This window comes from Puma concolor, chromosome B4 (assembly GCF_028749965.1).
Source record: "Puma concolor isolate L17-30 chromosome B4, mPumCon1.1.hap2, whole genome shotgun sequence".
In the NCBI taxonomy this organism is placed as follows: domain Eukaryota; kingdom Metazoa; phylum Chordata; class Mammalia; order Carnivora; family Felidae; genus Puma; species Puma concolor.
The window spans coordinates 60,504,324-60,524,540 of record NC_141673.1 but is presented as its reverse complement, the minus strand read 5'-3'; the positions used below and the strand labels follow the sequence as shown (position 1 = coordinate 60,524,540).

The following is a 20,217-nucleotide window of genomic DNA, read 5'->3' as shown; positions in this document are numbered from 1 at the left end:
TCATGCATTTTTTCTTTAAGAAAGCTCTATGCCCAATGTGGGGCTTGAACTCATGACTCCAAGATCAAGAGTCACATGCTCTACTGGTTGAGCCAGCCAAGTACACCTCATGTATTGTTTTAATTCTTTAATGTCTACTTGCTTATTTTGCGAGGGGGTTGGGGGAGGGAGGAAAGAGAGAATCCCAGGTAGGCTCCATGCTGGCTGTCAGCCCAGAGCCCAAAGCAGGACTCAATTCCACGAACCTTGAGATCATGACCTGAACCAAAATCAAGAGTTGGACACTTAAAGAGACTGAGCCACCCAGGTGCCCCATGTATTATTTTAAAAGATCATTCTGGTTCTATCTCTAGAATGGACTTGCAAGAGTGTTTTTGTGTAGTTTAGAAAGAAAAGAGAGCAGAAAGGTATAAAATACTTTAGATGAGAATTTGGATTACTACAGTGAGTAGAAAGCAGAGGCTGAAAGATTTAACTTCAGAACTTTAACCAGTCAACCCTGTTTGCCTCACATGGAACTAAGATGACAAACATATCTTCATTAACAGGTGGCACATAAAATAAAATCCTGGCTCAGCTAACATTTTCAACTCAACCCACTGCTAACTTGTGCTGACAGTCTCTCTCTCTGATCTAATTTCTCTCTTATTTTTATATACAGACCAAGCCATACTCAGGAATCCGTGATGAAAAATTATACAGCAATAACAACATTCATCCTGGTGGGACTAACAGATGACCCAAATCTACAGATTCTGCTTTTTATTTTTTTGTTTCTAATTTACTTGTTAAGTGTTGTAGGGAATCTGACCATTATCACTCTCACCTTGGTGGATTCCCACCTTAAAAGTCCCATGTATTTTTTCCTCTGGAATTTCTCCATCTTGGAAGTGTCATTTACAACTGTTTGCATTCCCAGATTCCTCTACACAATGGCATCTGGGGACAATAACGTTACTTACAGTGCATGTGCCACTCAATTATTTTTGTTACTGTCTTGGGTGTAACTGAGTTTTTTCTCCTGACAGCCATGTCCTATGACCGCTATGTTGCCATCTGCAAACCCCTGCATTACATAACCTTCATGAATAACAGGGTCTGCATCAAGTTTCTGATTGGAACCTGCATCATTGCTCTGATCATTGTCATCCCACCATTTGGCATGGGCTTGAGCTCAAGTTTTGTGACTCCAATGTCATATATCACTTTGGCTGTGATGCTACTTCCATCCTGAAGATTACCTGCTCAGACACAGAGTTTATAGAGCAATTTGTCTTGGTCCTGGCTGTGCTGAGACTCATTTTCACCTTGGTGTGTGTAATTCTGTCCTACACATACATCATCAGGACCATTCTCAGATTCCCTTCTGCCCAGCAAAGGAAAAAGGCTTTTTCTACTTGTTCTCCCCATATAATTGTGGTTTCTATTACTTATGGAAGATGCATCTTTATCTATATCAAACCTCATGCAAAAGAAGGGGTTGCTATTAATAAGGTGGTGTCAGTGTTTACCACCTCCATTGCCCCAGTGATGAATCCCTTCATTTATACTCTGAGGAACAAGCAAGTAGTACAAGCTTTCAAAGACATGATCTGAAAGGTTACATCTATCTCAAATAACTAAAGGACTAGTGAGGACAGAATGACAAATTATAGAAGAATTCTTGACCTCTGTTTTATTTTTCCCTAATTGTATATTGTTCATAATTATATATATACAGCCCCATTCTGCTACACCTAGTGCCCACTATTGATACACATATTAATTTTTTAGTTCAATCTATTATGAGAAACACATGGGAATAATTCTGCAGTAAATATTTATAACAATACACCTGTTTTTACTTATAGGACTAAGAAATTTGACAGCATCAATTACTATAATATGAGTGCTCAGCTACCCCTCTTGTACTGATATGTCCTGATCTGAGTGCCTAATTTCTTAGGAACATCAGTGATGAGAATCTAGGTCTAAAGGAATGACCCTGCTATCACTCTATTGGATAAAACTCATTACTCTGTCTCTCTCACTTTTCAGGGAGATATAAATGTAGGCTAAAATTTTCCTCTAAAACCATTTGCTTAAAAGTTGTACAACTTTTTATAAAAACCCAGCCTTTTTTCAAAATAGAATTTCATATTCTTATCATCTGTGTGTCTCTGTGTATGTCTGTGTGCATTTGTTTTCCTTTTTGGAATGTCATCTTAACAGGCTTAAAAAGATTAATGGGACAGATAAAATGTAAGTGACAGCTTAAACTTGCATTCTATTCTGTTATCCAAGTTATTCACTGTAATGATTTTTTTTTTACATTCAAAAACAATCCAATCTCAAACACAAAAGCTTACAAAATTAACCAATGAATAAAGAATAATTTTTAAGTGCCCAGTTTTGGCCTTTCAAGTTGGTGCCTCTTCCCCACTACCCCTTTCTTTCATCATAATTTTCTACTGTTTATCTGATGCTCTAGGAAGACATACGCTGTACCAGGAATCAGAAAGTCCAAGTTGCAACTAGGCTTTTACTACCACCAATTCAGACACATCTTCTAACTTTCCTCATCCCTTTCAATGTCAGGAAGGGACAAAGCAGGGAGTAAGGTAGCTAGAAAACAGGCAAGAAATTCCAGGGATACTTAGGAGTAGAGGGATATTCCAAGCTGATTTACAAGACTAAGGAACTGGTATATGGATCAGCAGTCTTGATGCCAGAGGTAAAGAATTAATGAGTCTTTTCTTATACTAAAAATTACATGAGGGGAAATGAATCTTCATTCCCTCAATCCTACTCACACTCTGTCCACTGGAAATCACTGGATACAGAAAATGCTTTTTAAAATAAAATGAGAAAGAAAGACTTGTGGGAATTCTGAGCAGTGGGCTAAGCAAAGCTTGATTATTAAATGAGATTAGCAAGCTAAAAGAGTAATTAAAGGACATATTTAGTTTGCTAAGGATAGATAAAAACAAAGGGTATAGCTGAAGATAATGATTTTTCTTATCTTTTTCACCAAACTTTGAGAATGAATAACCCCCTAACCATATGACATATTTGTTGTTATTATTTTATTAATTGATCTCTACTGCTCTAGACACTAGGCCCTCTCTTTCACTAAACTCCATAAAGTCAAATATTGTGTCTACTTTTACTTACCAACTGTATTTTGAATGGAGTTAAATTTTACTCCATGCACCTCTTCCATTAAGCTGAAGATAGCCTCAGCCATTGTCCTCCTAACCCCAATCCAGGTAATACAAAGGTCCTTGGTCTTACCAAGGCCATGGAGAAGCTCTTCTAGGCAATAACCAAGAAAATATCCACTGGCCCCACCTGCATGTCCTTTCATGTCCACTAGCTCTTCTGTTTCCATGCCATGCTTGTAACTGGAAATCTTTGGGAAAGAAAGGGCCTAGGAATCTTAGGCCTAGGATCTAGTACCATGTAGTGAATCCCATTGAGTTGTAGCCACCAGGGAGGAATGCATAGGCTGCCTTCTATGTGGAGTACCCACAAAATCTATTTAGTCTTTTTTTAATCTTTGTACTATATTCTCAGTAGGTTCAGGCTTTCAGAAGTAAAAGTTATAAAACCCTTAATTCATTATCTCAAAAGTTATCTTGCCACACACAATTCATCTTTCCACATCCTATCCAAGACTCTTCTCCACCCAGTACAGACACACAAGTCTTACCTCTGTGGTATTAGTGATTAGTGATTCTCTCTAAGACATAATTAAACTAGATCTTATCCATGTCAGTAGTAAGGTGGAGGAAAGAACACATAATTCAAGATTGTTATGGAAGTAAGAAAGTATATATTTAAAGTTCATAACACTTATTAGGTACTTCAAATGGTGAAAACACATGTGGAATGAAAGAAGTTAAAGGAAAGACAGGAATCCTTCCATATTCCTGCCATATGATTATGTGGCCTTTTCTGATTAATGACAGTTAAGTGTATCACATGGGCGCCACATAGTCCTCCCTGCTCCCTTTGTGTACAAGGAACTCTTGCTCAATCCCAGATGTACCACTTGCATCTTATGATGTACTGCTGTCAGGTCTGCTCAATATTATAACATGGTTGGTCTGTCCAAACTCAGTTCTTGATTGGTAATTCCAGAAGCATGACCACTTGCTATCCCATGGTCATATGCTCTGCACCTAGAAAGGCCCATTAGCACATCAGGAGTTTTTTTCAAAAAATGTGTAACTCTCCAGTGAAGATGGTTTAGCCTTGTCTCTCAGAACCCCACAAACCTTTATTATGATTCTCACACTGAACCCAACATATGCTCTACAGGGCATATTTTCCAGCTACTGAAGGCTTGATCTTTAATATTCCTTGCACTCTCACTATAAGAGATGGGAGCCTCTATGCAAGCACCAGACAGGCCTTCAGGCTTTTCGAACACTTATTAATCATGCTCAGCTTTTTATTATCTTCTTCTAAAATGCCAATAGCACTTAGCAATAACCATCCATATTAATTTTTCTCTTGTTGCATAACAAATTACCACAATTTTTATAAGTTAAAACAGCACACTTTTTTAAAGTTTATTTATTTATTTATTTTGAGAGTGAGAGATCAAGCACGAGTGGGAGAGGGGTAGAGAGAGAGGAAGAATCCCAAACAGGCTCTAGGCTGTCATCACGGAGGCCAATGCACGGCTCAAACCCATGAAATGGTGAAATCATGACCTGAGCCAAAATCAAGAGTCAGATGTTCAACTGATTGAGCCACCCAGGTGACCTAAAACAGGACACATTTATTATCTCACAGTTTCTATGGGTCAGAAGTCTGAACACAGCTTAGCTAGGTCTTCTGTTCAAAGTCTCATAAGGCTATAATCAAGGCATCAGCCAGGCTGCCCTCTTTCTCGGAGATTACAGGTCTCTTCCAAGTACCTATGGTTATCAGCAGAATTCAGTTCCTTGCTGCTACTGACTGAGGCTCTCAGCCCCTGGAGACTACCTGCAGTTCCCTGCCATGTGACCCACTCCATAAGCAGTTCACGTCATAACAACTTGCTTCTTAAAGGCCAGCAGGAAAAGAATTTTGCTTCAGCCTGCTAAGATGGAGTCTTATATGATGGAACATAATCATGGGAGTGGCATCACATTACCATTGTCATATAACACAACCAAATCAAAGAAGTTACAGTCCCACTATATTTTTCGCATTCTATTGGTTAGAATCAAGTAAATGATTCTATCTGTACTCAAAGGGAAGGAATTACACAAAGGCATGGACACCAGGAGGTGGAAATTATTGGGTGTCATACCAGGGACTATTTTCCATATCATGTGTATTAGGTTCTCCAGAGAAACAGAAACAATAGGATGTGTATAAATAGGCATTTATTTTAAGTAATTGTCTCATGCAATTGTGGAGGTATGGTAAGTCCAAAATCTGAAGGTTGGCCAGCAAGCCAGAGACTAAGGGTAGAGTTGCAATTCAAGTCCGAAGGCAGTCTGCTAGTAGAATTCCTTCTTGCTCAGGGAGGTCAGCCTTTGTTCTATGAAGGCCTTCAACTGGCTGGATGAAATTCACCCACATTATGAAAGGTAATTTGCTTTACTCAAAGTCTACCAATTTAATTGTTAATCTCTTCCAAAAAACACATTCACAGATGGAACATGTGACTCCTGATCTCAGGGTCATGAGTTCAAGCCCCATATTGGACATAGAGTTTAATTAATAATAATAATAATAATAATAATAAATCTTTTCAAAAGTGAGCAAAGGGACTAAACATACATACCTCCAAAGAAGACATACCAATAGCCAACAGGTATAAGATAAGGTGTTACAACATTGCCAATAATCAAGGAAAATAACAGAAATAATCAAGAAAAGGTGTTACAACATCACCAATAATCAAGGAAATGCAAATCAAAATCACAATGAGATATCAGCTCACACTTGGTAGGATGACTATTATGAAAAAGAACAAAAGTGTTGGTAAGAATGTGGAGAAATTGGGGGCGCCTGGGTGGGGCAGTCGGTTAAGCGTCCGACTTCAGCCAGGTCACGATCTCGCGGTCCGTGAGTTCGAGCCCCGCATCAGGCTCTGGGCTGATGGCTCAGAGCCTGGAGCCTGTTTCCGATTCTGTGTCTCCCTCTCTCTCTGCTCCTCCCCCGTTCATGCTCTGTCTCTCTCTGTCCCAAAAATAAATAAACGTTAAAAAAAAAAATTAAAAAAAAAAAAAAAAAAGAATGTGGAGAAATTGGAACTCTTGTACACTGTTGGTGGGAAGGTAAATTGGTGCAGCCACTATAAAGAATAGTATTTTTTGAGGTTCCTCAAAACATTAAAAATAGAATTACCATATAACTTAGAAATCCCACTTCTGGCTATTTATCCAAAGCATTAGAAACAAGATCTCTGCACTTCCATGTTCATTACAGCCTTATTCACCATAGGCAAGATACGAAAAAGCCTGAATGTTCATTAATGATGAATAAAGAAAATGTGTTATATACATACAATAATATACTAGTTAGCCTTTACAAATAAGGAAATCCTGCCAAATGGAACAACGTGGATGAACTTGGAGGATATTACCTAAGTGAAATAAGCCAGTCACAGGACAAATACTGTGTAATCTCACTTACGTGAGGTATCTCAAATAATCAAACTCATAGAAGTAGAGAACTGAAGGTGCATATCAGAGTTTAGGGGGTGGAGAAATGGGAGTTGTTCTTCAATGGGTATGAATTTTAATTTATGCAAATGAATAAGCTCTAGAGATCTACTATACAATGTAATGCCTATAGTTAACAATACTGTATTATGCACTTAAAAATTTGTTAAGTGGGTAGATCTGTTAAGTGAGCACTTAACACATTTTTCAAAAAACCAAAGGGATGTAAGGAAACTTTGTTGTTTGGAAATGATGTATATGTTTTTTACCTTGGTTGTGGTATTAGTTTCATGGGGATATACCTAAATCCAAACACACCAAATTGTATACATTAAATATGTGCATTTATATACCAATTATACTTCAATAAAACTTTTTAGAAAAGAAATAATTTCTGAAGTTGTATACACAGATTTATTTCCTTCTAAGATATGCTTCTTGTCAAGTTGCTCACCTGCTGCTTTGATATGGATGACTATATCTCTGGAAAACAGAGTGTGGTAATTAACCAACTACAACTCTACCATGCAGTCTCCTTATTAAATAACCTTGAATGTAAAAAATGTGAAAAAAAAATAGGAAAGCTTCTAGGTGAGAACTAGAAGAATATCTCCATGATCTTGGGATAAAGAATATTTTTTAAGTTGAAAGCAAAAAGCACTAATTATAAAAGAAAAGTCTAGTAAGTTGGACTACTTTACCATTACATCAGTTTATAACCTGATGAAGTTCATTTGTCAAGAAACACTAGAGAGTAAAAAAGCAATGCAGAGAGTGAGAAAATATAGGCAAAAGATACAACTTACAAAGATCACATAGACAATATATTTCAAATGCTTACAAATCAGTAAGAAGACAGATGACTTTAACACAACAGGCAACACATTTGAACAGCTCTTCACAAAAGAGGATATCCAAATGGTTAATACACATATGGATGAAGTATATCCATACAATGGAGTACTCTATAGCAATGAAAATAAACACCTTACTGCCACATGCAAAAACATGTATAAATCTCACAAATACAATGCTGAGTGAAAGAAACCAAACATGAAAGAATGCATATCATAAGATATCCATTTGTAAAATGCTTAAAACGGGCAAGATTAATCAATGGTGTTAGAAGTCAGGATATGGGTTAACTTTGGGGAAAAGAGGGAGAGTGTTTTGTTTAGGTAAAGGGGAAACTTTCAGGATGTTAGTAAGTTCTGTTTCTTTATCTAGGTGGTGATTACACAGACAAGTCCACTTTGCAATAATTAACTACATTTTCAGCATTTTTCTTCTATATGTCATAATTAAATTTACTGGACAGATGAAAGTTTATTTTAAAAGCCAAGGAATAAAAATGAAAGAAAAAAAAAAGCCTGAAGGCCCAGATTATAAGCATTAATAAACGATGTATTTCTGGCAGAAAAAAAAAGTTCAGATGAAATTAAACCACTTCAACATTTGGTACAGCAACTTATGGAAAGATCTTCAACTTGAGCTGAGTATCAGAGACAATATTTATGCACTGTAGAGCTAAGAAATGTGTTCAGCAAATTTTCTAGGACAGATATGTTTGGTATGATTATAAAATTTAGGAATTTTCTAGCATTGTGCCTTGGCAAGCTTCCAACAAGAGTTTTTGTGGATATTAATATTTACCTTTCTAAATTGGATATGAAAGAGAATAGTTCTTTAAGCTGGAAAATGCTAATTCCTCCTGAAAATAATGTGCTTATGCAGTTACAATGAAGTAATGCTGTAATAAATGATGATTTATTTTGGTATTGATAAGTGTATTTATATAAATATATGATAAGTCACACAGAGAAAGACAAATACTGTTTGATCTCACTTATATGTGGAATCTGAAGACACTGAATTCATAGACACAGAGAGTAGAATGCTAGTTGGCAGGGGCTAGGAGAGGGAGAATTGGGGGGAGTATTCATCAAAGGGTACATGGTTTCAGGTATGGAAGATGAATAAGTCCTAGAGATCTACTATTGTACTCTATAGTAGTACAATAGTTAATACAATATAATACAATAGTTAATAATACTGAAAATTTTGTTAAGACAGTAGATCTTATGTTAAATATTCTCAGCACACAGGAAGGAAAAAAAAAACAGGGAAAAAGGGTACTTTTAGAGATGATAGTAAAGTTTATGGCATTGTTTATCATGACATTTTCACGAGTGTATACTTCAGACTCATCAAGATGATTACATACATATAGCATTTTTGTATGTCAATTATACCTCAATATAGGTAAATAAATAAATACATGCATACATACATACACAAAAATAAAGAAATAAATAAATTGTCACCTTAGAATCTATACTGCATGAAGTATCCTTAAAACCTAAAGATTGGGGTGCCTGGGTGGCTCAGTTGGTTAAATGACTGACTTTGGCTCAGGTCATGATCTCTCTGCTCATGAGTTTGAGCCCCGCATCGAGCTCTGTGCTGACAGCTCAGAGCTTGGAGCCTGCTTCGATTTGGTGTCTCCCTCTCTCTCTGCCCCTCCCCTGCTGGCTCTCTCTCTCTCTCTCTCTCTCTCTCAAAAATAAATACACATTAAGAAAAAAACTAAAGATTACTTCTAGTTCCAGCAAAGATGGAGTAGAAGCATTCTTCACAGATCTTACAACTAAAAAAACCTTCAGAGAACACAAGCAAGCATAAGAAGACTGTGAAACGTGAAAGAAGAAGGAAGACTACCTAGGGACCTCAAGAATTGAGGAACAACACGACAGTGAGACCTCTGGGTTTTCTATCACCTCTTGTATATTCCACACAGGGAAATTCAGAAGCTTTCAATCCAGAACCACCAACAGGCATAAAAATATAAAAATTCCTCAAAAAGGCTGTTTCTCCTAACCAAAGGACCAGGAAAAAGGTGGCCTAACAATGGAGAACCCTTGGGGAATAGCTGCCCTACTCCCGCCAAACAAAAACACACTTCAACCTCTGCAGCTTCAGAGGAACCAGACAGGGAGCTGATCTTCAACTCCACGTTCCCACCCTGCATAAATGGTATTGCAGTGATTTCCTCTACCTAGCAATGATGCCAGGCCTGAGAAGATAGCGGACTGTTGCAGGTGGCTCTCTAATTCCTCCATCACCTACTGTCATCAGAGCCAAGAGAGGAGCAGGTGGTCCATCCCCTACACAATGAAAGCAGCTCACTCTGATTTCCCAGGCAGGGTGCTGTCAGTGGGCTGAGTGGGAAGCTAATCTTTCATTCTCATCCCATGGAAATAGGCAATGCTTCCAATCCTTCTGCAGAGTAGTATCATCAGGTAGGTGGTGAGCCAGCCTCCACTCCCACCTGGAGGTGGTGTTATTTGAGGCTACACTCTACTTTCTTCCATCCTTGCGGTCATTGAGGTCTAATCGGGAACTGAAACTCCACACCCACCTAAGGGCAATAAGACCGAATGACTCAGTGCAAACCTGGTCTATTCAACACTCCTGTCCCCTACAGTGTAAGTGGGGCCAGTGTGGAGCTGAGCCTCCACTCCCATCTGGCATTAACAAGACAGAATGATGTTGTGTGAGGTAGAGGTAGAGGATACTCCACTGCCCCTTTCTCTGTGTGAGCAAGGCCCAGTGGGGAGCTGACCCTCCACCTCTAACTACCATCAATGATGTGGGATGAAGTGGTATGAGATGGACTAGTTGGCCCCTCTGGCCAGACTTCCCCTGGCCAGCAAAGATGAGCATGAAACTGGGAAGCCCGACCATGCAGCAACAGTAGTGTGAGTCAGATCTGTGCTTTCCTCTCCCTGATGGTAGCAGGGCCTGGGTTAAGTATATACTCCCACTGACAAAAAGACAGTATGAATCAATGCCCTACTCTCAGTGTGAAGGTGTCACCAAGGCTGAGAAGGAAGCTGAACTTCCACCCCACCCATCTGCATGAGGCAACATGGGTAGAAATTTCCACTTTTTTCAGGATGGTGTTGGCAGGGCTGAGCCAGAGCCCAAACATACACACTCACCTGGTCTTGTGCTTCACCTCAACAGAGACTGGCTGCTAAAAAATATATATTACATAGGATTCTGAATATTGTAATAAAGTATCAAAAATATCAAAAATACAATCCAAAATTGCTCATAACACAAAGAACCAAAAATACCACAACTTGAATGAAGAAAGATAATCAACAGATGCCAACACTGGGATGAATCAAACTTGGGGATTATCTAACATGAATTTTAAGGCAGCCATCATAAAAATGCTTCAATGCAGCTGTGGATTCTCTTTTAAAAAATGAAAACATAGATATCTCACAAAGAAATTAAAGTTATAAAATGAACTAAATGGAAATTACAGGACTTAGAAATACAATAACAAATTTTGAACATTCACTCGATGACCTCATTAATATAGATGACTGAAGACAGATCAGTGAACTTGAACACAGATCAGTAGCATTTACCCAATTGGAACAACAGAGAGTAAATACAATTTTTAAAAATAAAAAAAGCTTCAGGCATCCATGGGACAATTGGAAAAGAGCTAACATTGCTAAATAGGAATCCCAGAAGGAAATAAGAGAGTAGAGCTCTCTTAGAGAAAGCTCTAAGAGAGTTGAGAAACGATTCTAAGAAATAATTATTGAAAACTTCCCAAATTTGGAAAAACACATAAACCTGCAGATTCAAGTAGCCAAGCAGATTTAAAACAGAACAAGCTAAAGCAATGCACACCAAGACACATCACAATTGAATTTCTGGGTGCTAGTTATTTAGATGTGATATTTACTCCATCGTGGCACTTCTTTTTTGTGTACTTTTCTTCTGCATGCTAAATTTAAAAAGAAGATTTATTTTAAAAACAAAAGATTAAAGAGATTTTCACATGTAAAAAACTAAAAAATTAGCCATGAGAAGAACCAGACTATAATAAATTATAAAAGGTCAATGGATTATAATGGCAATATCCTGGCTACACTATAGTTTTGCAAGATGTTACTATCTTGGGAAACTAGTAAAGGGTACACAGGATTTCTCTGAGGTATCTCTCTATATTAGAGTGAAAATGGAAGAAATAACATGAAAGAAAGAATGGATAACAATTAAACTGGTAAATATATAGGTAAATCTAAGTGAACATCTGAAAAATCAGTAACAGTCATATACTATGGGGTTTTAACAATACATAGAACATAAAAATATAAAACAAAAATGTCACACTAATTAAGATATATGAAATGAAGATAAAGCCCTACATTCCTTTTGCTGACTTGGAGGAGGGTAAAGATAATAACTAACTATAGACTTCGATAACTTTTTGTGCCCCTAACAACTAGCCCTCAAAACTAACAGAATAAAAATTGGTAGACATGTAATGAAAAAATGGTTAAATCTATAATTATGGGGGAATTTTTTAGCCATAAAATCAATAGTAGGACATGACAAAGAATATACAGATTTAAGGCACAAGATTAAAATCTTGACTTAATAAAAATATGGAAAGTATATTGTACCCAACAAATCCAGAATCCACTTTCTTTTCAAGAACAAACAACAAAAGAACAAACAGTACATTTTTATAATGAAAGGATCAAAACACAAATCTCAATAAATTTCAAAAGATTGGAAATATGGATTTGTTCTCTGCCCACAGTGTAATTAAGCCAGAAATCAATATCAAAAGTATAACCAGAAATTAGTAATACATTTGAATATTTTAAATGCACTACCAAATAACCTGGGTATGTTTCCTGAACAAACCTCTCTAAAAACGCCGTAGCATGCATGTACAAAAATGCTCATTGCAACTTGTTCAAAACTTCCCTGAAACAGAAACAACCTAAATTTCTATCAGCAGTAAAATGGATAAATAAGGTGGGTTTTTTTATGTTTATTCATTTATTTTTGAGACACAAACAGCACAAGTGAGAGAAGAACAGAGATAGAATCCCAAGCAGGGTCGGTGCTGTCAGCACAGAGCCTGCTGCAGGCCTTGATCTCATGAAACGTGAGATCATGACCTGAGCCCAAATCAAGAGTCGGATGTTTAACCGACTGAGTCACCCAGGTGCTCCAAAAATGGACAAATAAGTTTTACAATAAATTCATACAATGTGGTACAATGCTGTTGCATGTGTTTATAAAGCATCTTTGATACTTCCTGGTGGGCATTAATAACATAAGTTTGTGTGGTGGTGTTATGTGTGCCTAAGGCAATGCCTGTGACTCCCAGGATTGTGAGCAAAGTAAGCACAATTAGCAGGAAAAGAGCATGTTGGTGTTGAGACTGAGGGAAGTTCTGTTGCCCAAAATAAAACATTGGCATAAAAGGTACACAGAATACAGGTGATGCTAGGAGGAAGGCCTGAGAATGGGATATGACTGGGGTATATAACAATGAAACCAAAGACCTAACAGGAGCGACTATTTTGACAGAAACGTCTTGTACAGGAAGGTTTCTATTTATAAGGTGCCAGTAAGCCCAATGATCAGGACAAAGTAAGGGGTCTTAACTGCCAGAAGTTGAGCATAAATACAGTTGCTGATGGCAGTGACAGTCATTTGGAAAACCATGTCTTAATCATGTAATTTTAGCAAGGTTTCTTTAAGTAAGCTTCCTTGCACTTAGAGCCTTTAGCCTGAGGCTGGCACGGGGGTAGAGTGAAGGGGGTGGGTAGTTTTACTGAATGCCTTTTCAAGAGCCCAACACAGTGAATTCTGAGAACTGAAGTGTGTGCCTTGGTTACTATCAATAATGCCTGGAAGTCTGAAGAGAATAAGAAGTGTCTTGTTGGTACCTTGTGTTGTGGCTTCAATGGTAACATGTCTATAAGGATAGACGGGTAATATTCCCTTATAAGTGTACCACCACGGTCAGAGAATAGTAAGTATCTTCTGCAGAGGGTCAGTGACCCCATAAAATCTATTTGCCATTGGTTAATGGATAGTCCCCAGGGAATTAAGCCTCATCAATTATATAGACAGTGGCACATTTTCCCATATAAGGTACATTAGTCACTACGTTACCCCTGGCAGAGGAGAGGGGAAGTCCCTTTCATTCTTCTCAGGACTTCAAGGCATTAGCTTCTCCATGGCCTGATATTTCATAAGCCTACCAGTCCAGAGTTAGTGGCATCAGATCTGAGGCTGTGCCAATATGTGTCTCAGAAATCAAAACCAATTTATCTACCTGTGTATTATAATGAGTCCCTGAAAACTAAATTTTAGTATGTGGAGAATATGTGTGGACTTGATTTGCATTTTGATGATCTATGAGGCAAAAAATCCCTAAAGTTCTTTACTTGAAAGATAGGGGGGAACACCTCAGATAAGGAATTATTATTGCTGCCATTAGTCAAACCAGATGACCATATCATTGGCAATGGCCCTAAAGTCTATAAAAATGTGAGGAAGGGGCCAAGTGTTGGCCAGGACATTGTCTAACGCTAACATAACTGTGCTGACCCACAGGTCCCATCCGTGATTAGGGATGTCCCAGTTAGGGAATGGAATGCAATAGCTCTTCAGTAGGTTCTACCATGCATGACAGTGGTGCTAACATCTATAAAGAATACAAACTCCCTTTCCTACTCACTAAATTAATCCCAATGGGGTTGTTAGGTAGCCAATGGATAGGAGAAAAGGGTGACCTCTTCAGGCACTGTTGCATCTAGCAAAGGACTGATAATGTGGAAACCACTTCCTCTTACAGGTGGGATATGCCAGAGGGCCCAGGTTGGCTCCATAAGTAGCATTTTCCTTTTAATAATGAGGAATCTATGCCAAGTTTGTGGAGTGCTGACTCAATGACCACAGGCACAATGGGCAACTGGGTCCAGAGAGTCACAAGCTCAGGACATGTGAATGCATTTATCTCAAGAAGAGCACACAATGCAGCCAACAGTTGCCATCACAATGGTGTGTAGGATTCGGCCGAGGAAAATAGTCTCCTGCCAAAAGTCCATGAACAACTTATGGCCACCATAGCTGATCCCAAAACCCCAGAAGGAATGTGAGGAGGTTGTTGAAGCCTCTACAATGAAGGAGCTTTTGGGGGGGACACAAATGAGAGTGCCTAATGTATTGCAATTTAATTTTTTTTAATGTTTATTGATTTTTGAGACAGAGCACAAGCAGGGGAGGGACAGAGAGAGAGGGAGACACAGAATCTGAAGCAGGCTCCAGGCACTGAGCTGTTACCATAGAGCCTGATGTGAGGCTCGAACCCATGAACCATGAGATCATGATCTGAGCTGAAGACAGACACTTAACCAACTGAACCACCCAGATGCCCCTGATTTATTGCAATTTAGACAGATTCTAGAGCCTTTTGTCATTGGATAGCCCATTCAAAGTAAGCCAATTTAGGGGCATCTGGGTGGCTCAGTTGGTTAAGCGGCCAACTTCAGCTCAAGTCATGATCATACAGTTCATGAGTTCAAGCCTCACACCAGGCTCTGTGCTGACAGCTTGGAGCCTGAAGCCTGTTTCAAATTCTGTGTCTCCCCCCTTCTCTGTCCCCCCCCCCCACACACACACACACACACTTGCACTCTGTCTCTCTCTCAAAAATAAATAAATTTAAAAAATATATTTTTCAAAAAAACAAAGTAAGCCAATTTGTGAGTAACAGTATAATGAATCTAAATAAAAAATGTAAATGTAAAAGATGTTGTTTCTGAAACCCAAATAAACACAGTAAATGTTGAGTCTACTTTAAAGTAGTAAGTGCCGGGGCGCCGGGGTGGCGCAGTCGGTTAAGCGTCCGACTTTGGCCAGGTCACGATCTCGTGGTCCAGGAGTTCGAGCCCCGCGTCAGGCTCTGGGCTGATGGCTCAGAGCCTGGAGCCTGTTTCCGATTCTGTGTCTCCCTCTCTCTCTGCCCTTCCCCCGTTCATGCTCTGTCTCTCTCTGTCCCAAAAATAAATAAACGTTGAAAAAAAAAAATTTTTTTAATAAAAAAATAAAGTAGTAAGTGCCGATGTCAGTGAGAAGTTGGTTCCTTACTGCATCAGGTATGGATCATCCCTGAGCTGACAAGTAATGTCCAGAAATTTTACTTAAGTAAGCAAGCCTTGAATTTTATAGGATGCAATGGCCCAACCCTGACTGGAGCTTGAATTTCCTTGCAGAAAGACATTATGTTATCAACCTAACGCCATACCTGTGTTCTTGGAATAAGTTGGATGTAGTTAAGATGTGTAAAGGAATGAACATTGGCAAATGTCTCATGGTGGGGTGAGTGAAAATGTATCATTCCTTTAAAAGTAAAGAGCTGGGGCGCCTGGGTGGCGCAGTCGGTTAAGCGTCCGACTTCAGCCAGGTCACTATCTCGCGGTCCGTGAGTTCGAGCCCCGCGTCAGGCTCTGGGCTGATGGCTCAGAGCCTGGAGCCTGTTTCCGATTCTGTGTCTCCCTCTCTCTCTGCCCCTCCCCCGTTCATGCTCTGTCTCTCTCTGTCCCAAAAATAAATAAACGTTGAAAAAAAAAAAAAAAAAGTAAAGAGCTATTCATAGAATACAACATATGAGCCAAATCTATAACAACAAAATATTTTCCAGTTGCTGATTCCTATTAATTTTAGTAAAATTAGTAATGCAGATCCTAATGAAAACTATGATGGCATTAAGGTTATGGTAATTCACTGCGAAGTGAATTCATTTATATCACATTTGACCACTGGCCAAATTGGGTTATTAAAGGGAGAAATAATAGAAGTGATGAGTAAGCCAGGCACACCAATCCTCAGGGGTCTCACTCCATGGCTCTCAGCTTCACAAACCTCATGTCTGTGGCAGATTCTCTCATGGAACCCTTATCGTGGTCTCTCTGGACCTTCTCTCCTCAGCCATATGTTTACAACTTGTTCTCAAAAGTGTCAACAATTGCAGTTCATTTGAAGCTTTTGAACTGAAGTCCATAGGGCATGTTTAACTTCTTCAGGGAATTGATCCCCATGTGCCTGTTCTGAAAAGAGCAGATAAAACCTGCATCATTCTGCCTAACACAGAAACTGCAAAGAAGCCCACATCCTGCCTTATAAGAACTTCAAAATCATCTCTCTTAGAAAAGAAATATTAAGGAATTTTCCATCTATCAAAGTCCACTTTTCTAATTCTATCATTGCTGTAGCAGGGGGTTATTCATTTATTTGTTTTTCTTTTATTATACATGTGAAGGACTGTATCTCTCAGGAAGTATCATTTGATTCTGGTTTGCATTAATAGAATGGAAGGTAATATGCTTCCTAAGTTAAGCCCCACAGACTTGGGTATTTTCATTAAGAGAAAAGTGGAATGCTTACATGTGGAATCTAAGAAACAAAACCAACAACAACAACAAACAGAAACAGACTTATAGATCTACAAAAGAAACTGTAGATTACCAGAGTGGGGAGAGGATAGGGGGAGGAAGGCAAGAAAGGTAAAGGGTATTAAGTGGGACAAACTTCCAATAATAAATCACAGGGATGTAATGTACAGCATAGGTGATAATAATGTTGTAAGAACTTTCATGGTGGCAGACAGTAACTAGGCTATTTTGGTGATCATAATACATTAAAAAATTATCAAATCACTATGTTGCACACCTGAAAATAATGAATATTGTAGGTCAATTATTATTCAATTTCTTAAAATAAAGAAATAGCCACCTATGGCCAGTGACTCCTGCAACAAAAAGAGAGAGTGAAGGGGAGAATGTTGACAGGAAGCCAATAGACAGCATGTTAAAATTTATACTACTCAAGACTCACAGGGCACATTTCACCCTTGACTTACCTCTTAGGATCAACAAAATAAACGTCCCACTACAGTCATTCAGATTGTCAAGGGTATGAGCACTGTATGTTTTTAAAGTCACTGATGTTACTATTCTATAAATGTGGATCATGAGGTCAATCAGTCACGAAAATCTGGATGAAAATGCAGTACTTGCCACAGACCAGAGGTTAGTACAAACAGGGAAGGGTGGGCTGTAGGGGAATCCAGGTCAATGTTTAATAGTGCCTAGTGCCTCCAACAGCATATGGAATTATGGGGAGATTGATAAGAATGATTGTGAGGATATGATTTTTTTCTTACCCGTATGCATGTGAATTAGAAGGGCCTTTTACATTGTCTTTGCTTCTGACTCAGAAAAATCTAAAAATGTATGCAGGATACCACTGCCAAAGTTTCCTTCCTTGGGGGTTACCAATTTATCTACAAAGGACTCATTGTGAGAAACAAAAAAGTCCCCCTTCCTTGTTTCTATGCCAAGAAGAGAGAAACTGTCATCCGTAGTTTGCCACTAAGAAATCTTTAAGACTTTGAGCAAAATCCACACTGAGATGCTTCCTGTGGGTATCTCAAGATCTCTATTCTCAGAGATATATTCCAAATATACATGGCAGAGAAACATATAAGAAATGCTAATAAATATGATTTATTGACACCATAGCCTTGTTCATGTACCAAAATATGCTCACAATATGAGATATACTGAACCAAAGATCATAAGTCTTAAAGGTCTATTACAAATGTATGCTTCAAAAGAAATAGGGGTGCAGAATAAATCACTTATACATCAAAACCTTCAACCATATCCATGTGGGGAATTTCCTATTGGTTGCTGAAACAAGGAAGTCAGAGATTTGGACAATTATGGAGATGAGGATCTATGGAAGATAGCCAGAGAAGTGTCAAACGGTACAGGGAAGGGGAAAGAGCACAAGGAGGAGAAAGGGAATCACAAAAAAAAACAGAATCTGATAGAAAAACTTCCACCAAGAGTACAGAAGTATGAAAAACTAATGGAGTCAGAGGAAAGTGACTTAAATATGGAGATTTTATAAACACTTGGGGATTAAAGGATAGGTTCAAAATATATTCTCCTGGGGGGAAAAATGAGTAATTATTCTGTAACAGATTCTGTTAAGTGTCCAAAAACATATCAACTGGGGAATTAAAAAGACTTTAGGATTAAGGTCATTCACATAGAAGATATTGGGCTTCCATGGAGCCAAGGCCACTGCAATGTGATACTGGTTTGGGACAACTGAAGAGAGAGTAATATATGACATGATTCATTACTATCAGCTTTGTCTCTCCTACCCTGAGAAAGCTCATTTTTCATCAGTCACCTTTTTCCTTCAGATCTCCAAAGGGTCAACAATGAAAAATAGGACGTTTACTGAGTTCATTCTGTTGGGCTTCACAAATCAACCTGAGGTCCAAATTGTGATATTCATCTTTCTGCTCCTCACCTACATGTTAAGTGTCCTAGGAAATCTGACTATCATCATTCTCACTCGGGTACACCCTCACCTCCAGACCCCCATGTATTTCTTCCTCCGGAATTTCTCCTTCTTAGAAATTTCCTTCACATCCATTTTTATTCCCAGATTTCTGACCAGTGTGACAACAGGAAATAAAGTCATCAGTTTTGCTGGATGCTTGATTCAATATTTTTTTGCTATATTCCTTGGGGCAACAGAGTTTTACCTCTTGGCTTCTATGTCCTATGACCGCTATGTTGCCATCTGCAAACCCCTGCATTACCTGACCATCATGAGCAACAGAGTCTGCATACAACTCGTGTTCTGCTCCTGGCTAGGAGGATTCCTAGCTATCTTACCCCCAATCATCCTGATGAGCCAGGTGGATTTCTGTGCCTCCAATGTTCTGAATCACTATTACTGTGACTATGGGCCCCTTCTGGAGCTTGCCTGCTCAGACACAAGCCTCCTAGAATTGATGGTCATCTTCTTGGCAGTTGTGACTCTGGTGGTTACTCTGGTGCTGGTGACATGTTCTTATACATACATTATCAGGACCATTTTGAGGATCCCTTCTGCCCAGCAAAGGACAAAGGCTTTTTCCACTTGTTCTTCCCACATGATTGTCATCTCCCTCTCTTATGGCAGCTGCATGTTTATGTACATCAATCCATCAGCAAAAGAAGAAGGCGCTTTCAACAAAGGAATAGCTGTGCTCATTACCTCAATTACTCCCTTATTAAACCCCTTCATTTACACTCTAAGAAATCAGCAAGTGAAGCAAGCATTCAAAGACACCATCAAGAAGATTATGAAGCTTTAAAAACAGAATACATTTCAATCAAAGGCATATATCCTAATTTCAAGGTATCTGCAGCCTAGTATGATAGAAAGGTATATAAACTGTATACTTACGTAATAAGCTTACAAAAAATAAAATAACGTGGTAAGGGCTATTAGAGAAAGATAAATGAGAATCCACAAAAAGAACAGTTAGAGAGAATTAACTATTTTCCAGAAATCACTTGAAATTCAAGAGGCAAAACATATTGCTTATTTAGAAGAGTGGAAAAATAAGAATTTAGAGGAAGAGAGGCCAAAATCTAGGATTGCCATTTTTCTTCATCATGGGGCCCTAGAAACTATGCTTCCATCAAAGTGTCAATAATTTTTATTCTCCTCCCCTTTTCATTCACCTTTCACTGTAGCCATTACAACTTTTATCCTTCCATAAAGGAAAACAAAAAGGATATACATTTGGTCCACTTTTCTCCAAATGAAGTGAAAACCCTCAAGATTTTTATCAACTTACCCATCCATTTTCTAGAAGTTATGG

At 38.6% G+C, this 20,217-nt stretch overlaps 1 protein-coding gene and 1 pseudogene across 1 annotated transcript; both read left to right on the top strand.

Annotated features, from left to right (window-relative positions):
- The first annotated feature begins 686 nt into the window (after positions 1 to 686).
- LOC112863872 (olfactory receptor 6C2-like) lies at positions 687 to 1,596 on the top strand (annotated as a pseudogene).
- Positions 1,597 to 18,777: 17,181 nt separating this feature from the next.
- On the top strand, positions 18,778 to 19,704 carry LOC112863742 (olfactory receptor 6C4). Its single transcript, XM_086711826.1, has one exon. It carries the CDS (start codon positions 18,778 to 18,780, stop codon positions 19,702 to 19,704), a length of 927 nt encoding a protein of 308 aa, XP_086567952.1.
- Positions 19,705 to 20,217: the final 513 nt, after the last annotated feature.